The 19,649-nt window shown below is 37.7% G+C and overlaps 1 protein-coding gene across 1 annotated transcript in view; it reads right to left on the bottom strand.

Annotated features, from left to right (window-relative positions):
* Window positions 1-16,354: 16,354 nt before the first annotated feature.
* LOC144956274 (uncharacterized) overlaps window positions 16,355-19,649 on the bottom strand; it is a 130,388-nt gene continuing 127,093 nt past the window's right edge. Inside the window, exons 62-64 of the mRNA XM_078886738.1 lie at window positions 19,619-19,649; window positions 18,087-18,277; window positions 16,355-17,349 (exon numbers count right to left, since the gene is read on the bottom strand). The exon at window positions 19,619-19,649 is cut by the window's right edge and continues 73 nt beyond it. Of these exons, the coding sequence (XP_078742864.1) occupies window positions 17,087-17,349; window positions 18,087-18,277; window positions 19,619-19,649 (485 nt within the window). The 3' untranslated portion in view covers window positions 16,355-17,086. The remainder of the gene's footprint in view (window positions 17,350-18,086; window positions 18,278-19,618) is intronic.

The following is a 19,649-nucleotide window of genomic DNA, read 5'->3' as shown; positions in this document are numbered from 1 at the left end:
AATCAGAACACACTTTCTCTTTTGTGCAATTTTTTTTTTTTGGTTCAATTGTAGTCATTTGCCGAAGCAAGACTTCATGCTTTAGTTTGAGTCTAGTTACTAGGTGACGTCAAAGTGTCAACAAAATAGCAGCTTATTTTTAGATTGAGTACGCTTCGCTTCGGAAAGAAAATACGTCGGTTACGAATGACAGAGACAAAAAGTCTAGTGTCCTGTTGCCATTGACATTGATTGATGATACCAGCACAAAATAGCCGAGTTAGTCACTGTCCTTACAACGCCCACCTCTAGCCAAAGTGTCTTTCTAGTCCGAGTAGAGAAAGCGTTCATGAAATTCAAGAATAGCTAGTCATTTACTAAATCTTGTCCTCGTTCATGAAAACGGGCCCACGATTAAGGGATTTCGAGCAAACATAAATTGCATGTGTAAGTACTTTTTTAAAATAGCAAAACACATTTTCTTGAGTATGTAGATTCTTTGTACGAATACAAACAAGAAAAAAGTATCACATTGGGAAAAAGAGTGGATGTGACATGAGAAATAACAGTTGAAATATATATATATATATATATATATATATATATATATATATATATATATATATATATATATATATATATATAGTATGCGCTTGGCCAAGGAGTTCACAACATTGCCATCCGGAAGTATAACGGACCAACACACAAACTCTGTGTAACCATGAACTTTTATAGTCTGGTTAATACAGTTTAGTGAGAACAACTCACAAACGCGGATGGCAAAAAACAATATCAAAGGCCTGAGTGACGTCATCTGCATACTATCTATAGTATTTTGTTTTTGTTTTATATATATATATATATATATATATATATATATATATATATAATATATATATATATATATATATATATATATATATATTGCTATTTCGTTATGTTCTGTAGAATTCGCCTCTGGAAATAATCACAAACCAACGCAAAATATTGTCAATACACTTCAAAGTCGTAACGTCACTTCCTTCCTAATGACGCATGGTAACTTAGTAACACTGGCTCTAAACTATCGGAACAATGGCCGACGCCGAATGAAATATTTCTCCGGCGAGAATAAAGGCGTATCCAGAGGAAAAAAAACCCATAAATTTGATCATGTTTTGACTTTTACACATTCTGATCACAAGGCATATGAAAAGTTCCTGCCAGCATGAAGAATAAAAAGTAATGATTTTCTTTGTTTAGAACCAAGATGGCCGCCGTTGCCGGGCGGCGTGACATCAGACTACTGAATCCAATTACAACAATGTTAAAACAAGCCCATAATTGCGTCCGGTTATCAGACCTGCAAATATGTACACGTCGATACCAACTCTTCGCTGCTCGCTCGTTTGGAACAAGGAAGTGTGTATATTTCATTCTTACACTGCTCAAGCACAGTCAATTGAAGGTCTGCTGCAAAGACAAATGCAATTTATTAATTTATAGATAGTTCGAAGATGACGTCACTCAGGTCTTCGTTATTGTTTTTTGCCATCCGCGTTTATGAGTAATGCTCACTGAACTTTATTAACCTGACTATAAACGTTCATGGATACACACAGTTTTGTGTGTTGGTCCGTTATACTTCCGGATGGCAATGTTATGAACTTCTTAGCCAAGTGCATACTATCTATATCGTTCTTCGACAAGCAAGTTGCTGAACACTTTACTGCAAGTCGCTAGCCCTCAGTTTGTTAACTTTGTGAATTCAAGCCATTTTAAAATTTAAATTTAAAGCTCTCACTTATCATGTGCCCTGAATTATATGCAATATAATAATATGTGACCCATCGTCTCAAAACGGTATTATGTCGGAACGAACCAGATGCTTAAAAGCCGAATTAAATGTTAAACTGGTCAAAAATATAAATGTCTGGCATTATAACCCTAAAATATGGTATCCATTCCCCTCACTAAAACATACAAACTCAACACAAGTCTGATATTTCTGGCTATAAATTAAATTTTTAACATCTTAACCAACCCGACTTAATACCGTTTTGAGACGAAGGGTCACATATGTATCTTTGCGTAACGCTCGTGTCACTTTTTTTTTTTACTTTTAATATGTACGAGTTGAATTTTAACTTTATCTTTCAATTTTTTTTTTATTGAACAGGCTTGCAGTTTTTAGGACGAGCAATTTGCATATTTTCCTTTTTATTTGCATACATATTCACTTTATCTTGATGCAAATTTTTCATTTTTAAAATGCATAAAACCGCGGGGCCGGTATGAAGTGAGTAAATGTGACTCATATAGATAGAATCAGTTGACGTCACTCAGGTCTTTGTTATTGCTTTTTGCCATCCGCGTTTATGAGTAATTCTCACAAAACTGCATTAACCAGACTATAAACGTTTAAGGTTACACATATTTTTGTGTGTTGGTCCGTTATACTTCCGGACGACGTTTCGGCCTTATGGCTTCTTCAAGTAAAAACGCGAAGTATGTTACATGTTTGTCAAATAGTTAACACATTATAGGTTTTAAAAATGTATGTGTGTGAGCGTGTGTGTGTGTGTGTGTGTGTGTGCGTGTGTGCGTGCAAGGGAAGAGAGAGAGAGAGATTGACGGAGAAAGAAAGAAAGAGAGAGAGAGAGAGAGAGAGAGAGAGAGAGAGAGAGAGAGAGAGAGAGAGAGAGAGAGGAAGGGGGGGGGGGGGGGGGGGGGGGAAGAGAGGTCAAAACTATATAAATCAAGCAGAAGATAGGGAGACGGGAGTGGGAGGGGGGGAGAGGTGTTTTGAAGAATATTAGACGGCGATAGTGTTACTATTGACCCTCTACCTACCCTATTATAAATATATATATATATTATATATATATATATATAATATATATATATATATATATATATATATATATATATATATATATATATATATATAAACATTTGATAGTTTGACTTCTACAATGTTGTTGTCGAGCGTTGCTCTCATCAGGAAGTGGAAGTGAAATTAGATTGTTGTGTTTTCGTATTTTTATAGATTCGTGTTTATGGAGGTTCGTAATTACATAAGAGGTGTTTGTTTCTATGTCTGCATGAGGAAGTTAGTTCGTTTCTTCTGTTGAGTGTTGCTATGTTCGGTTTAGTGATGATGAAGAATTTTTCTTCCAAGCAGAGGTTGCAAATCTTAGAAGACGGGGAGTACGACTGTGCTCTGGAGATGATTTTCCATGTGATGCTGTGTTGTATGTTTTTTTCCTTTGACGTTCCAAATGTGTCCGCTTAGTGTAGTAGAATGTCGTCTGTGTATGTTTCTGAAGGAAGATGTGTGCAGATTGTATCTGGTTTTAAATGGACACTCGGTGAGGCCAATGTATGTTTCTTGTTTTGGTGTGTCTGGTCGTGTTACTGTGGCTTGATAAATTTCGTTTTGAGTCGGGCAATTGCCGTTTAATGGGCATGTTGTCTGGGTCCTACAGTTGCATTTTTTTCTCTAGGTTGTTGCTGGGCTGATCTGGCTGTGATAGTTTTCGGTTATTGTTGGAGGAAATAATGTTTTGTATGTTTGGCATGCAGGTGTGTCCTATTTTGATGGTGTTTTTGTTCATGATTGGGTGTAGAACGTGACCGGGAGGGAAGCATTTTTGTAGTAGATTGAAGAATTTGTTACCGATAGAAGTTGTCACATTCTTGCTGTAGGGTGGGTTGAACCATGTTATGTGTCGTTTTCTTTGTCGTTTTTTTTTTTGTTGGGGTGGTAATGGTCTCTTCCTCATATTCTAGTTTGTAGTTATATCCACTTTTTTGTAGTGCGTTTGTGTACGGTGGGATTGCATCGTTAAATATGTTGTTGTTTGTAGAGTTGTTAGATAGTCGTTTGTTAATGCTCTCGGGGATGTTTTTTATTATAGATGGCGGATGATTGCTGTGTCTATGAACGTACAATGGGATGTTGTTGGGTTTTGAAAATGGTTGGTAGGTGCCGTCGTTTAGGTTGATGGTTATGTCCAGGAAGTCGAATGTTTTTTTGTTGGTTTCGATTGTAATTTTCAGATTGTTTTATATATATATATATATATATATATATATATATATATATATATATATTATATATATATATATATATATAATATATATAGGGTAAGTAGAAGGTCAATAATAACACTATCGCCGTCTAATATAAAGAAATATCGAGGGAGTTGGGGGGGGGGGCAGAGAAAAAGAGAGAAAGACACACACACACACACACACACACACACAGAGAGAGAGAGAGAGAGAGAGAGAGAGAGAGAGAGAGAGAGAGAGGGAGACAGAGAGAGACAGAGAAAGTGGGAGAACGGAAGAGCAAAAGTGCGTTTCAAAGATATATTTAAAATGAAGGAAAGAGACAAAATATAAAACAAAACTAGGTTGACCTGACTGGGTAAGAGAAATATGTAAATAGGTAAAAAATAGTCTAAAATGAAATCAATAATATAAAGTAATATTAACTTTAAAATTTCTCCAAGATTTTGGGACGCTTGACTCAATTTTCTACGAGAATAGACGGTGGCGGTGGATCAAAAAAACGTAATATTTTTATTTACCAAAAATTGTTCTCGGTGCAAAAAAAAAATACAAAGTAACAATTTCGCATTATAAAAAAATAACTCTGAATTTTCTGTCTCTTTATTACAATACAATAAAATTGATACCAAGAATGACAAAATCAGCCTACAAATAACGGAGATTTAAATTATTTATAATATTTTTAATGCTTACAATCAAAGCCATTTTTCATCACCAGATTCGTAATTATTTGTCCGATTTTACCAAGCAAAGTGCAATGTCGATTATTTCCAGATTAAATAGAATCCAAATGGCGATTTCTACAACCTTTCTTTTGTCGGCAAAATAATAAAAATTAAAGTTGAAAACAACCACCGAAACTGACAAGCCCGTCATTTCCTTCACTACGAGTACGACTGGATTTTACTTAGCGAGTCCAGTCTTCACTACTCCTCCTATGAATATTTGACCGTTGTCGGTTTTGTTGGGTTGAATCATAATTGTGACCCATCGTCTCAAAACGGTATTATGTCGGAACGAACCAGATGCTTAAAAGTAGAATTAAATGTTAAACTGGTCAAAAATATAAATTGCTGGCGTTATAACCCTAAAATATGGTATCCATTCTCCTCAATAAAACATACAAACTCAACACAAGTCTGATATTTCTGGCTATAAATTCAATTTTCAACATCTTAACCAACCCGACTTAATACCGTTTTGAGACGAAGGGTCACAATTAACGCTTTAACATTCTCCTTACCACCTGCAGCAAAATCGTCACGTTTGTTACGACACAATATACATTTATCTTATTCATATTTATTTTGTACATCACACTGATCTTTGTTTAACTAATAAGAACATAATGTTGTTTTGTAGAGAGATTGTTTGAGTTTTTAGAAATCCACGGATAAGCCTGCCATTTGGGGGAAAACTCTGAAGATGGTTGGTAAGGAGAGAGTTAAGGTATTGACTGTGACCAGTGCCAGCGAAATTCAAATGGTCGCTATATAGAGAGAAAATACCCAAGGGTGTCAACAAAGCTGGTCATTGTGTAGAGGTGGCCGTTATATAGAAGTGGTCACTATGGCAGGTTTGACTGTATAATATATATATATATATATATATATATATATATATATATATAATATATATATATATATATATATATATATGTTTTTGTTTTTATGAACAATAAATTTAGCGGTGTGTCTTTTTTACGAAACCCGCCGAAACCCTGCGAAACCCGCCGAAACCCGACGAAACCCGACGAATCCCGACAAAGTTATGGGAAGTAGGTGGCAGTGGGGAGTGAACCCAGAACTCAGGGAAGTGTACACCATTGGGGAGTGAACCTGGGACTGGGTTTCGGCGGGTTTCGTAAAAAAGAACCAGTGCTTTTTTACGAAAGTGACCAGTGCCAGCGAAATTCAAATGGTCGCTATATAGAGAGAAAATACCCAAGGGTGTCAACAAAGCTGGTCATTGTGTAGAGGTGGCCGTTATATAGAAGTGGTCACTATGGCAGGTTTGACTGTATATATATATATATATATATATATATATATATATATATATATATATATATATATATATATATATATATATATATATATATATATGTTTTTGTTTTTATGAACAATAAATTTAGCGGTGTGTCTTTTTTACGAAACCCGCGAAACCCGAAACCCTGCGAAACCGCAACTGCGAAACCCGACGAATCCCGACAAAGTTATGGGAAGTAGGTGGCAGTGGGGAGTGAACCCAGAACTCAGGGAAGTGTACACCATTGGGGAGTGAACCTGGGACTGGGTTTCGGCGGGTTTCGTAAAAAAGAACCAGTGCTTTTTTACGAAACCCGCCGAAACCTGGCGAAACCCGACAATATGCAGCAAAGTTATGGGAAGTAGACAACTGTGGGGAGTGAACCCGAGACTCAGGGAAGTGTACACCAGTCGGGAGTGAACCTGAGACTAAGGTTATCGGCCGGTTTCGGCGGGTTTCGTAAAAAAGAATTAGTGCTTTATTACGAAACCCGCCGAAACCCGACAGTATCCGACAAAGTTATGGGAGTTTGGCAACAGTGGGGGGTGATCCTGGGAGTCAGGGAATTGCACACCAGTGGGGAATTAACCTGGGACTGTGTAAAAAGGATATCAGTGGGAAATAAACCTGGGACTAAAGGGGGATTGATACTATTGAAAGTTGAAGCCGGATATGAGAGCTTGGTACCAGAGGAGAATGAACCTGACACTATAGGGGGTGGGCGCCAGTGGGGAGTGAACCTGGGACTATGTAAAATGGAGATCAGTAGGAAATAAATCTGGGACTAAAGGGAGATGGATACCATTGGGAGTTGAAGCCGGATGTGGGAGTTGGGTACCAGAGGAGAGAGAAACCTGACACTATAGGAGGTGGGCGCCGGTGGGGAGTGAACCTGGGACTATGTAAAAAGGATATCACTGGGAAATAAACCTGGGACTAAAGGGAGATGGACACCATTGAAAGTTGAAGCTGGATATGAAAGTTTGGTACCAGAGGAGAATGAACCTGACACTATAGAAGGTGGGCGCCAGTGGGGAGTGAACCTGGGACTATATAAACAGAAAATCAGTGGGAAATAAACCTGGGACTAAAGGGAGATGGATATCATTGAAAGTTGAAGCCGGATATGAAAGTTTGGTACCAGAGGAGAATGAACCTGACACTATAGGAGGTGGGCGCGAGTGGGGAGTGAACCTGGGACTATGTATACAGGATATCAGTGGGAAATAAACCTGGGATTAAAGGGAGAAGGATACCATAGAAAGTTGAAGCTGGATATGGGAGTTGAGTACCAGAGGAGAATGAACCTGACACTATAGGAGATGGGCGCCAGTGTGGAGTGAACCTGGGACTCAGGGAAGTGCACACCAATTTGGAGTTAACCTGGGACTGTGGGAGATGGATAACTGTGGGTATCCGAGCCGAACTATAGGAGTTGGGTACCAGAGGAGAATGAACCTGACACTATAAAAGGTGGGCGCCAGTGGGGAGTGAACCTGAGAGTCAGGGAATTGCACACCAGTGGGGAGTTAACCTGTGAATATCTAAAAAAGGATATCAGTGGGAAATAAATCCGGCTTCAACTCCCAATGGTATCCATCTCCCTTTAGTCCCAGATTTATTTCCTACTGATATCCTTTATACATATTCCCAGGTTAACTCCCCACTGGTGTGCAATTCCCTGAGTCCCAGGTTCACTCTCCACTGGCGCCCACCTCCTATTGTGTCAGGTTCATTCTCCTCTGGTACCAAACTTTCATATCCGGTTTCAACTTTCAATGGTATCCATCTCCCTTTAGTCCCGGGTTTATTTCCCACTGATATCCTGTTTACATAGTCCCAGGTTCACTCCCCACTGGCGCCCACCTCCTATAGTGTCAGGTTTCTCTCTCGTCTGGTATCCAACTCCCAAATCCGGGTTCAACTCCCAATGGTATCCATCTCCCTTTAGTCCCAGATTTATTTCCTACTGATCTCCTTTTTACATATTCCCAGGTTCACTCCCCACTGGCGCCCACCCCCTATAGTGTCAGGTTCATTCTCCTCTGGTACCAAGCTCTCATATCCGGCTTCAATTTTCAATGGTATCCATCTCCCTTTAGTCCCAGATTTATTTCCCACTGATATCCTGTTTACATAGTCCCAGGTTCACTCCCCACTGGCGCCCACCTCCTATAGTGACAGGTTCATTCTCCTCTGGTACCAAACTCTCATACCCAGCTTCAAATTTTAATGGTATCCATCTCCCTTTAGTCCCAGGTTTATTTCCCACTGATATCCTTTTTACATATTCCCAGGTTAAATCCCCACTGGTGTGCAATTCCCTGAATCCCAGGTTCACTCCCCACTGGCGCCCACCTTCTATAGTGTCAGGTTCATTCTCCTCTGGTACCCAACTCCTATAGTTCGGCTCGGATACCCACAGTTATCCATCTCCCACAGTCCAAGGTTAACTCCCAATTGGTGTGCACTTCCCTGAGTCCCAGGTTCACTCCACACTGCGCCCATCTCCTATAGTGTCAGGTTCATTCTCCTCTGGTACTCAACTCCCATATCCGGCTTCAACTTTCAATGGTATCCATCTCCCTTTAGTCCCAGGTTTATTTCCCACTGATATCCTTTTTACACAGTCCCAGGTTAACTCCCCACTGGTGTGCAATTCCCTGAGTCCCAGGTTCACTCCCCACTGGCGCCCACCTTCTATAGTGTCAGGTTCATTCTCCTCTGGTACTTAACTCCCATATCCGGCTTCAACTTTCAATGGTATCCATCTCCCTTTAGTCCCAGGTTTATTTCCCACTGATATCCTTTTTACACAGTCCTGGGTTGACTCCCCACTGGTGTGCAATTCCCTGACTCCCAGGATCACCCCCCACTGTTGCCAAACTCCCATAACTTTGCCGGATATTGTCGGGTTTCGGCGAGTTTCGGCGGGTTTCGTAATAAAGCACTAATTCTTTTTTACGAAACCCGCCGAAACCGGCCGATAACCTTAGTCTCAGGTTCACTCCCGACTGGTGTACACTTCCCTGAGTCTCGGGTTCACTCCCCACAGTTGTCTACTTCCTATAACTTTGCTGGATATTGTCGGGTTTCGCCGGGTTTCGGCGGGTTTCGTAAAAAAGCACTGGTTCTTTTTTACGAAACCCGCCGAAACCCAGTCCCAGGTTCACTCCCCAATGGTGTACACTTCCCTGAGTTCTAGGTTCACTCCCCACAGCCACCTGCTTCCCATAACTTTGTCGGGATTCGTCGGGTTTCGTCGGGTTTCGGCGGGTTTCGCAGGGTTTCGTAAAAAAGACACACCCTAAATTTAGCCCATATTCCTGTTGGGCGGACTGAGGAATCTCAATCTCCCACCCCCCCCCCCCCCCCCCCCCCCCCAAATTTTTTTTAATTAAATAAATAAATAAAAATATAATTAACAAAAAAATTTTTTTTTATAAAAATTTATTCTACGACAGCCTTTGTTACCTCATTGGAAAACACTGATTTTTTTAGTCTCTTCCCTCCCTCTTCTTCTTTTCTTCTTCGTGGGATAACAGAATGGATCAGCGGTTATGGTCTTTGATTTGTAGCGGAAATGTACCGAGTTCGACTACCCCCGTGCGTATAGCATTGAGCAAATCACCTCGTCCTAGATCACTTTGCGGCGCTACACTGCAGCTCACGCCTAGGTTATTCCCGTCTTCCATTGAAATAGACCAAAAAGACACATTTTCTCACTGGCGATTGATAAAGGGATTTTTAAAAATTGTGACCCTTCGTCTCAAAACGGTATTAAGTCGGGTTGGTTAAGATGTTGAAAATTGAATTTATAGCCAGAAATATCAGACTTGTGTTGAGTTTGTATGTTTTATTGAGGAGAATGAATACCATATTTTAGGGTTATAATGCCAGACATTTATATTTTTGACCAGTTTAACATTTAATTCTACTTTTAAGCATCTGGTTCGTTCCGACATAATACCGTTTTGAGACGATGGGTCACAATTTATTTCATGGTATAAATGTTGTTGTTTTTTTAATCTAGAGAATTGTCGCCTGATTAAGGCCAAAGGTCGAAACGTTGTATACACTGGAGCGTGGTTTCCTTCAACACAGCGTTATCTTGAACTAAAAAAAATAATTACTAAAATTCCCTTTATTCATCCCCAAGGGTATTAGTAGTAGTAGTAGTAGTAGTAGTAGTAGTAGTAGTAGTAGTAGTAGTAGTAGTAGTAGTAGTAGTAGTTAAAGTAGTGGTAGTAGTAGTAGTAGTAGTAGTAGTAGTAGTAGTAGTAGTAGTAGTAGTAGTAGTAGTAGTAGTAGTAGTAGTAGTAGTAAGTAGTAGTAGTAGTAGTAGTAGTAGTAGTAGTAGTAGTAGTAGTGATAGTAGTAGTAGTAGTAGTATAGTAGTAGTAGTAGTAGTAGTAGTAGTAGTAGTAGTAGTAGTAGTAGTAGTAGTGGTAGTAGTAGTAGTAGTAGTAGTAGTAGTAGTAGTAGTAGTAGTAGTAGTAGTAGTAGTAGTAGTAGTAGTAGTAGTACCATGATCACCGAGGTCTGGCATAGACTTGGTACTTGAAGAAGAAGATAAAGGTTTAAAGATACACATAGTTTTGTGTGTTGGTCCGTTATACTTCCAGGATGGCAATGTTGTGAGCTTCTTCGTCAAGCGCACACAATCTATACACATAAATGTTACCTATCACACCACACACTCACACCAACATAACACCACATTGAGACAGAGGGACATTCATTACTGTTTCAAGTTAAATTACAAAAAAATCCTGTCGAATAATATAAATAATAATAATTAAAAAAAAAAAAAATAAATAAATAAATAAAAACACGTCTTCATACGAATTAGGGTAGAGAGTTTAATTAATATTAATATTATTGATATGGTAAATAAAATAGATGCTATTGTAACATGTTATAAATCAGCAGCATGGGCAAATCGTTATTGGGATCAATGTATCAAAACGATATAGTGACACTGTTTCAGTTTCATACACACCGGGTGGGAAGTCCCGATCGCTCATTTGGTAGAGCACTCGCTTCACACGCAAAGAGACCAAGATCGATCCAGGGTGCAGTCGAGATTTTTTTTCTGACCCCTTCCCCGCCCCCCGCTGTCCAACTAGCATTGATTGGGTAGCTGGGTCTCTTAGACCTGGTGGAAAGTACTCTTCGCCCTATCCAAAGGGTAGCAAGCAATTGCTATTGACCGTTCCTAGCTATAGAAACCGGGATTGCGTATAGAACAACCCACCCCCCACCCCCTCCAAAAAAAAAAATACCCACAAAAAAAAAAAAAAACAACCCCATAAACAATTAAAGTGATATTAGGCTGCTAGAATCTGTGGACTGTAAAAACAAATAGACAAAAATGAATATAAAAGCTTCAAAAAAAGAACAAAATACCAAACACGCTACGTACATTTCTACATTTCAGGCTCAAACCCTTCTTCAGCCAACAACAAACATGGAATCTATGTTTTTACTGTATTTTTTTGTTACCTGATGAAGGGTTATGACTCCAAAACGTTCCGTATTTGGTAATTTGTTCTTTTTAGATGTTATATTAATTTTTTTTATTACTTTAAAAAAAAGTATTGGCTATATTACGACGTGTACATAAATAGAACTGGTTGTTTGTTTGTTTTTAAGGGTTTTACGGCGCTTGCAACACATTTAGGTTATATCAGCGCCAGTAAAAAGGAAGAAAATGGGATAGTAACAAGTCCTATTTTGTTTGTTGCTTTAGGTCTCTTCCAACACAATTGAGGTTATATGAGAGACCGCTGAAACAAAAAAACAAGCAATCTAACAAAAATAGTATAAATGTAAATCAATCACTAAGATTCATAAGCTAAATTTATTAATAACCAAGAACAAAAGGCAAATTTACAGAAAAAAATATCCACTGTCAAATACAATACAAACAAAGAAGCAGGTAGGCTAGTAAAGAGAGAGAAGACTCACTATCGGATCGACCTTGCAACATCATAGGTTATATTCAAGGGTAGGGTCCCATCCAACACGCGTAAACAAGTCCTAGAATTACAATTAAAGCACCCAAGAAAAAGTTAAAAAAAGGGGAACTGAGAACAAATAGGGATCAGATGTAGATTCCAAGAGCATACCACCAATGTACTTAGTTTGAAATCACCTACAAGTCTCATCCAGACACTAGCACTATCCCCAACAAAGAGGAACACACTCAAATGCTTACATTATACATTCAAAATAAAAATAATAATACATAACAGAGAGATGATTTACAAGGAAAAAAATATCATCTCCCAAAACAATAAATATGCATTTGACTGTTTCCCTCCCAGGCAGGACTCCGACCAGGGCCAGGAAAAAAACCAAGTAATCTCATTCCAAGACAAAGAGAGAAAGCATGTTGGAAAACAGACATAAGGGGAAAGAAGACACAGTATGTACCTCCCTGCCCGCTATGGGAGGTCAGGATCCCCACCCAGTATATAGAACTGGCATCCAAACGCAAATAGCTTAACATTGTTGTAATGGACAATATTTTGCATCATTTGTTGAGATTTCCATTACAACAATGAACCCGTAATGAATTGGGTTATCAGACCTGTAAATAAGTGCACGTCGGCTACATATAAATACAATAATAAATATCATAAGAATGTATACAATACGAATAAATAGTGCAGGGCTGTATAAACCGGGTGAATTAAAGTAAAAAGTAATAGAATTTGCCCGAAGTGTGTTTGTTTCGTTTGTTTTTAAGGGTTTTACGGCGCTTGCAACACATTTAGGTTATACCAGCGCCAGTAAAAAGGAAGAAAATGGGATAGTAAAAGGTTCTAGAATTACAATTAAAGCATCCAAGAAAAGGGAAGACAAAGGGGAATTGGTTCAAATAGGGAACAGATGTAGATTCCAAGAGCACACTATCAAAGTGCTTAGTTTGAGATCACCTACAAGTCTCATCCAGACACAAGCACAGGTCCCGACTAAGAGGAATACACTCTAATGTTTACAAATCATATATCTATACAAAAACATAATACGGTGCATAACAGACAGATGATTTACAAGGAAAAAAATATCATCTCCCAAAACAATAACTATGCATTTGACTGTTTCCCTCCCAGCCAGGACTCCAACCAGGGCCAGGACAAAACCAAGTAACCTCATTCCAAGACAAAGACAGAAAGCATGTTGGAAAACAGATATAAGGGGATAGAAGACACAGTATGTACCTCCCTGCCCGCTATGGGAGGTCAGGATCCCCACCCAGGCCCGAAGTGTGAACCAGTAAAATCCCATTTCACCTCGTCGAAGACAAAAAAAACCCAAAAAACAACTAGAGCATGTAGATAGTGCAATATCCACTAGATGTGCTCAAAACGCTTTACAAGTTGTCTCTAGCCCACAGAAACACTTAATATGTAGGATGAGACACGATGTACTGCAAGGCGATATTACATTTTTTTTCCGATAGAGACAACGCCGTTGGCGGCCAGGTACTCATTTTACACTTGAGTACGGTGAGAGAATGTGAGTAAAGAGCCTTTTCAAAAGACTCAATTATGTGCCGCTCAGAACAGGTCTCGAACCCAAGACCTTATGTATAAGATAAAGATCTGAAAAAGTGTTTATGAAACAGTGCAGACAAAGCAAGACGGAAAAATACAAGGAAAAAAAAAAAAAACCATCCCGAAAATACCCAGCCTGATTCAACTGGTGATTGAACCTGGGACCTCCTGATTATCGGCAATTTAAATGTTGCTGCTCGAAGCTCGATGAAATAAATAACAGGGAGAACTTGAATGTAAGCTATAATTTAACTTACAAAAACAGATAAAGTGGACGTTTCGTGTTTCCCCATTATCAATAAAATAGGATGAATGAGACACATACAGACGAATGTTAACAACGCCACCACCACATTATCTCCTTCGTCTGTATGTGTCTCATTCATCCTGTTTTGTTGATAAAGGGGAAACCTGAAACGCCCATTCTATCTGTTTTTGTACATTAAATTAAAGCTTACATTCAAGTTCACCCTGTTATTAATTTCATCGAGCTTCGAGCAGCAACATTTAAATTGCCGATAATCAGAAGGTAAATAAAAATTTTGAATATTTCATACAGAAAAAGAGAGAGAGAGAGAGAGAGAGAGAGAGAGAGAGAGAGAGAGAGAGAGAGAGAGAGAGAGAGAGAGAGAGAGAGAGAGAGAGAGAGAGAGAGAGAGAGAGAGAGAGAGAAAATAATTAGGAGTGAAATATCTGTTCAATGTTACAGTTATCGTTTAACGTTATAACAAGTGTAACTAAATGACAAATTGCCATATTTATGGACAATAAAGATCTATTATTATTATTATTATTATTATTATTATTATTATTATTATTATTATTATTATTATTATTATTATTATTATTATTATTAAATTAAAGCTTACATTCGATATCAAATTGTTCAAATTATCGGCAAGGGGGTCTGAAGTTCCATCCTTAGTCGAGGCAGGCTGAGTATTTTGGGAACACATAGGGATCAGATGTAGATTCCAAGAGCACGTTGCTCTTGAATGAATGTTGGAAAACAGATATAAGGGGATAGAAGACACAGTATGTACCTCCCTGCCCACTATGAGAGGTCAGGAACCCCACCCAGTTTTCAGATCTTGTAGAAGGTAAAACATCACTACTGTAATAGTAACCACTGAGGGTAAAAAGGAAAAAAAAAAAAGAAAAAAAAGAAAAAAAAACCCAACTAGATGCTAGTTGTAAAATGGCAACAATATCACATTACCTTAAGGCTATATATATACATGGTTGAGGGGAATGGGCTGGAATCACGTAGAGTGCTCGACAGTTTCTTCCAAAGGATAGAAAGCAATTGCAATTGTCCGTTGTAGGAGGAAATACTCAAATGAGGTGAGGATAATAAATAAATATTACATATATCATAATGGCATATTAAAAATTGATATCACAGTCAATAATTTCCCTTTATGAATAACAATACAAATGGTAAACACCAAATTATAAATAAATAAATAAATAAGTGAGTGAATAAATAGATAAATAAGTAAATAAATTAATTAATTAATAAATAAGTATCTTGATTTTTATAAGAAAGGCTGAGAAGAAAACATTTGAGCGTGGTTTATTAACATAATATAATAGATAAAATACACTTTATTTATCCACTTCTCAAAATTTATACTATTTATTGGGTATTGCCATTAATGAATTTTTATAACTATTAATAAGCTAATAATAATAATAAGATAAGGTAAATACAATGACATTTATTTTTACCAAAAACTTTAAGTACTACAACAACAACAACAACAACAACAACAACACCATAACATCAAATGTATGAAATATTAATAATGCAAAACTATATTTCCTCTAACGCAATATGTATTTGTCATTGGGTACCGTTGGAAGAAAAGAAATGATAGAACTTTCAATGCAGCACCAGAAAATTTGCAGTAGGAACTTCTAAGGTCGTTGTTCAAAATCAAACAAAAACAAAAAACACATACACAAAAAAACAACACAACTCATGTTATTGCCAATGTAAAGCATGGGGAGCTGGACATCGTCATGGTAATGCACAAAAGGAATGCTGTTTATTATCATCATTATCATCATCATCGTTATTTTCATAATTAAAATAATAGTAATAATAATAATAATAATAATAATAATAATAATAATAATAATAATAATAATAATAATAATAATAATAATAATATAATAATAATAATAATAATAATAATATTCTTTTATTATTTTATTATTATGATAATAATGATGAAGATGATGATGACAATCACTATTACAATAATCACTATTATAAAAATCATATATAAAAATTGATCAATAATTTCACCAAGCTAAGGTTTGTCTCATATCAAATTGAATATGGCAAAAATAACAAATTAATTAATCAAATAACAATCTAATACTTATATAAAAAATAATAATAATAATAATAATAATTTGGTCCATTGAATAAAAATGGTAATCACAGCTCTAAAAAAATGAGCTAAATTGAAAATGTTACATCAAATGCTTAAGGCACAAATCCTGCTTCAGGCTGCCAAAAACAAAATAAATAAATGGAAAATAAATAGTAATAGAAAAAATAATTAAATAAGTTTAAAAAACCCAACTCATTCTCTTCTTTAAGGTCTATGTCTAGAAATTACATGATAAAACCCATGGCCAGAGTCAAGGTCCAAAAATACAGAGAAAAATAACAACAAAACAAGCAAAACTCAATTTTTAAAACTAATGTCTTGTTTTTGTTTTTAGTCTTTCTTTCATCTTTTTGTTTTGATTTATGTTTTGTTATTGTTTTGAAGGGTTTTACGGCGCTTGCGACACATTTAGGTCATACCAGCGCCAGTAAAAAGGAAGAAAATGGTATAGTAGTAAGTTCTAGAATTACAATTAAAGCACTCAAGAAAATGTAAGACAAAGGGGAATTGATTCAAATAAGAAACGGATGTAGATTCCAAGAGTACACTCTCAAAGTACTTAGTTTGAGATCACCTAAATGTCTCATCCTGATGTTATGCACAGGTCCCCACTCAGAGGAACACACTCAAATGTTTACAAATCATATATAACATGTGAACAAAACATAATACAGTGCTTAACAGAGAGATGATTTACAAGTAAAAGAATATCATCTCCCAAAACTCTAACTATACATTTGACTGCTTCCCTCTCAGCCAGGGTATCTCATTCCAAGACAAATCCAGAAAGCATGTAGTAGTTATCAGATAATATAGGGGGATGGATAGAAGACAGAGAAAGTACCTCCCTGCCCACTATGGGAGGTCAGGAACCCCATCCAGATATAATATGTAAATAAAACATAATACAGTGCATAACAGAGAGATGATTTACAAAGAAAAAAATATCATCTCCCAAAACTATAACTATACATTTGACTGTTTCCCTCTCAGCCAAGATATCCAGGGCCAGGACTGACAACCGAGGTTAGGAGCCCCACCTAGTTTATTGTTTTACATAACCAAACAAGCTCTACTCCTAGAATTCACTCTTGAGGATTCTCTCTTCCTGGGCGTCTCTTGCTGCTGCTGCTGCTGTTGTTGCTGATGCTGCCGATGTTGTTGTTGTTGCTGTTTTTGCTGCTGCCCTTCATGTTGTGCAATGGCTTGAGTTGATCGGGTTCCTCTTGCAATCTCTTGCTGTTTTAGGTCATTCGATCCTGTTGGGTTCCTGGAGGTGGTGGTGAGACCGTCGAGTTCATCATCAATGTCTGGATCTGTTTGAAATGATATAATAATGATACTAGTATGATAATAATTATGATGATGATGATGATGATGATGATGATGATGATGATGATGATGATGATGATGATGATGATGATGATGATGATGATTGATATGATGATGATGATGATGATATAATAATAATAATAATAATAATAATAATAATAATAATAATAATAATAATAATAATAATAATAATAATAATAATAATAGTAATAATAATAAACTAATCATAATAATAGTAATAATAATAGTAATAATAACAACAACAATAATATATTTACTGTATAGTGCTAAAATCTACATATTCTTATGTTCTAAAACGCTGGACACAACCATTTATAATCCTCACCCAAAATTCACAAGCACACACTTGCACATACAAAGGTTTGGACAATAGATCAAATATGGATAGCAAACCAGCACGACAGCAATCAAAATAACACTAATGCCATACGAATAAGACAAAACTATCTGGACCTCCCTAGCCCCCCTCCCCCCACCCACCCCCTTCCTGGCCATCTCAACCCCCCCCCCCCCCACTCTCTCCCCAAAAAAATAAAATAAAACGAACAAAGAAATACACCAAACCAATGAAGGGAAGAAAAAAAAAACACACAGAAAAAATTAAATAAATAAATAAATAAATGAATAAATAGATAAATAAATAAATAAATAAATAAATAAATAAACAAAAGAAAAACAACAAAAGAAACGAACTCCAAACCTTTGACAAATTTCGGAGGCAGGAATCCAAAGTCCATCTCTCTCATGGCCTTGACCATCAAGTCCACTCCCATACTCTCCGACACAGACTGCATTGAGGCCACCGACTGTTTGGACTCAAGCAGGGATACACGCATGGATGAACGGTGTGTTGGACACAGCCATGTCTGCTTGCCATTGGCTAACACACACCTGAATGAAACAGAAAACAACAACAGAATATGTAATTAAAAAAAAAATAATAATAATAATCTAGAGCTTTTATATAGCGCAATATCCACTACATGTGCTCAAAGGGTCCCTGACTAACAGCAACACGTAACATGTAGGAAGTAACAGGAGCTTTTGCTTATGGATTGCCCATTATACAACGTGCAACGTTCGAACCACTGGGTCACCCCTACAACACTCAACACAAAGCTCTATGGTGAGGCTGAGGACCTAAAGCGGACCACAGACTTCATAGCAGATATCGGACTGCAGCCATAGATGTCCATCAGAGGAACGAAGAAGAAGAAGAAGAAGACAGGAGCTTTTTAATTGGGTTTGGAGATAGCTCAGTTGGTAGAGCACTCACTTTACACACAAAGGGACCGTGATCTATGACGGGTGCAGTCGAGATTTTTTTCTGACCCCCTGTCCAACCAAAAGTGAATGGGTAGCCGAGTCTGTTAGATTTGCTGAAAAGTATGTTGCGATAGACTAGTATCCTATCCATAGGATAGCAAGCAATTGCTATTATCCATTTCATGCTATATAAACTGGGATAAACTTCGGCTACCTCATTCGCTCAAGCCTGCTCTCCGGGCCTGCTGGCACTCAAGGTGATGAAAGAGATCTCCACCTGGTCCTGTCAGCAGCTATTCTTGGGGCCATCTCGAGGGACAGACCTCTTTGCTTTAGGTCCCTCTCTAAGGTTCGTCTCCAAGTCTCCTTGGGGCGGCCTCACTTCATCTTTCCTTGGGGTGTCCATCGCAGAGCCTTTCTTATCAGTGTTTCATCAGGCCTGCGACAGACATGGCCCAACCATTGCCATTGTCTCCTTTTAATGAGACTCTCCAGCCAGAGACTCCACTTCAGCTCTCACTCTCAGGTCCTCAATTGAGATTGTGTTTGGCCACAATATCTTGAAGATTCGTCACAAAGCATCCACTTCATCTCAGGCTCTCAGGTCCTCATTTGAGATTGTGTTTGGCCAGGATATCTTGAAGATAAACTCCGGCCCATGGGCCAAACAGTTCTGAAGGACTACAGAAAAGAGAAGTCAAACCTAAGACTTCTCTTCAAAATTGAATGCCATAATTCTTTGTAAAAATACCATCTTTGTTTTGTGCTTTACAATGTCCAGTTACTAAACTTGCAGGTGGATATGAAACAGTTCTTAGGGCGGAGGAAGACTTCCAAAGCTGGGTTGTCAAAATGAATTTGGAGGTGGAGGTGTAGCCATATGCTACTACTAATGGCTAGATATGGTTTTTAAACCATGCCTGGATGCTTTAATTTTAAAAATGTCATGATGTCACATCCTCTCACCTTTTAAGACAGCCCATCTGATTGGTCACGT

This window comes from Berghia stephanieae, chromosome 11, assembly GCF_034508935.2.
Source record: "Berghia stephanieae isolate SIO BIC M18660-M18661 chromosome 11, UCSD_Bste_1.3, whole genome shotgun sequence".
Taxonomy (NCBI): Eukaryota; Metazoa; Mollusca; class Gastropoda; order Nudibranchia; family Aeolidiidae; genus Berghia; species Berghia stephanieae.
The sequence above is the reverse complement of the archived record's forward strand: the minus strand, read 5'-3'. Positions and strand labels throughout refer to the sequence as shown.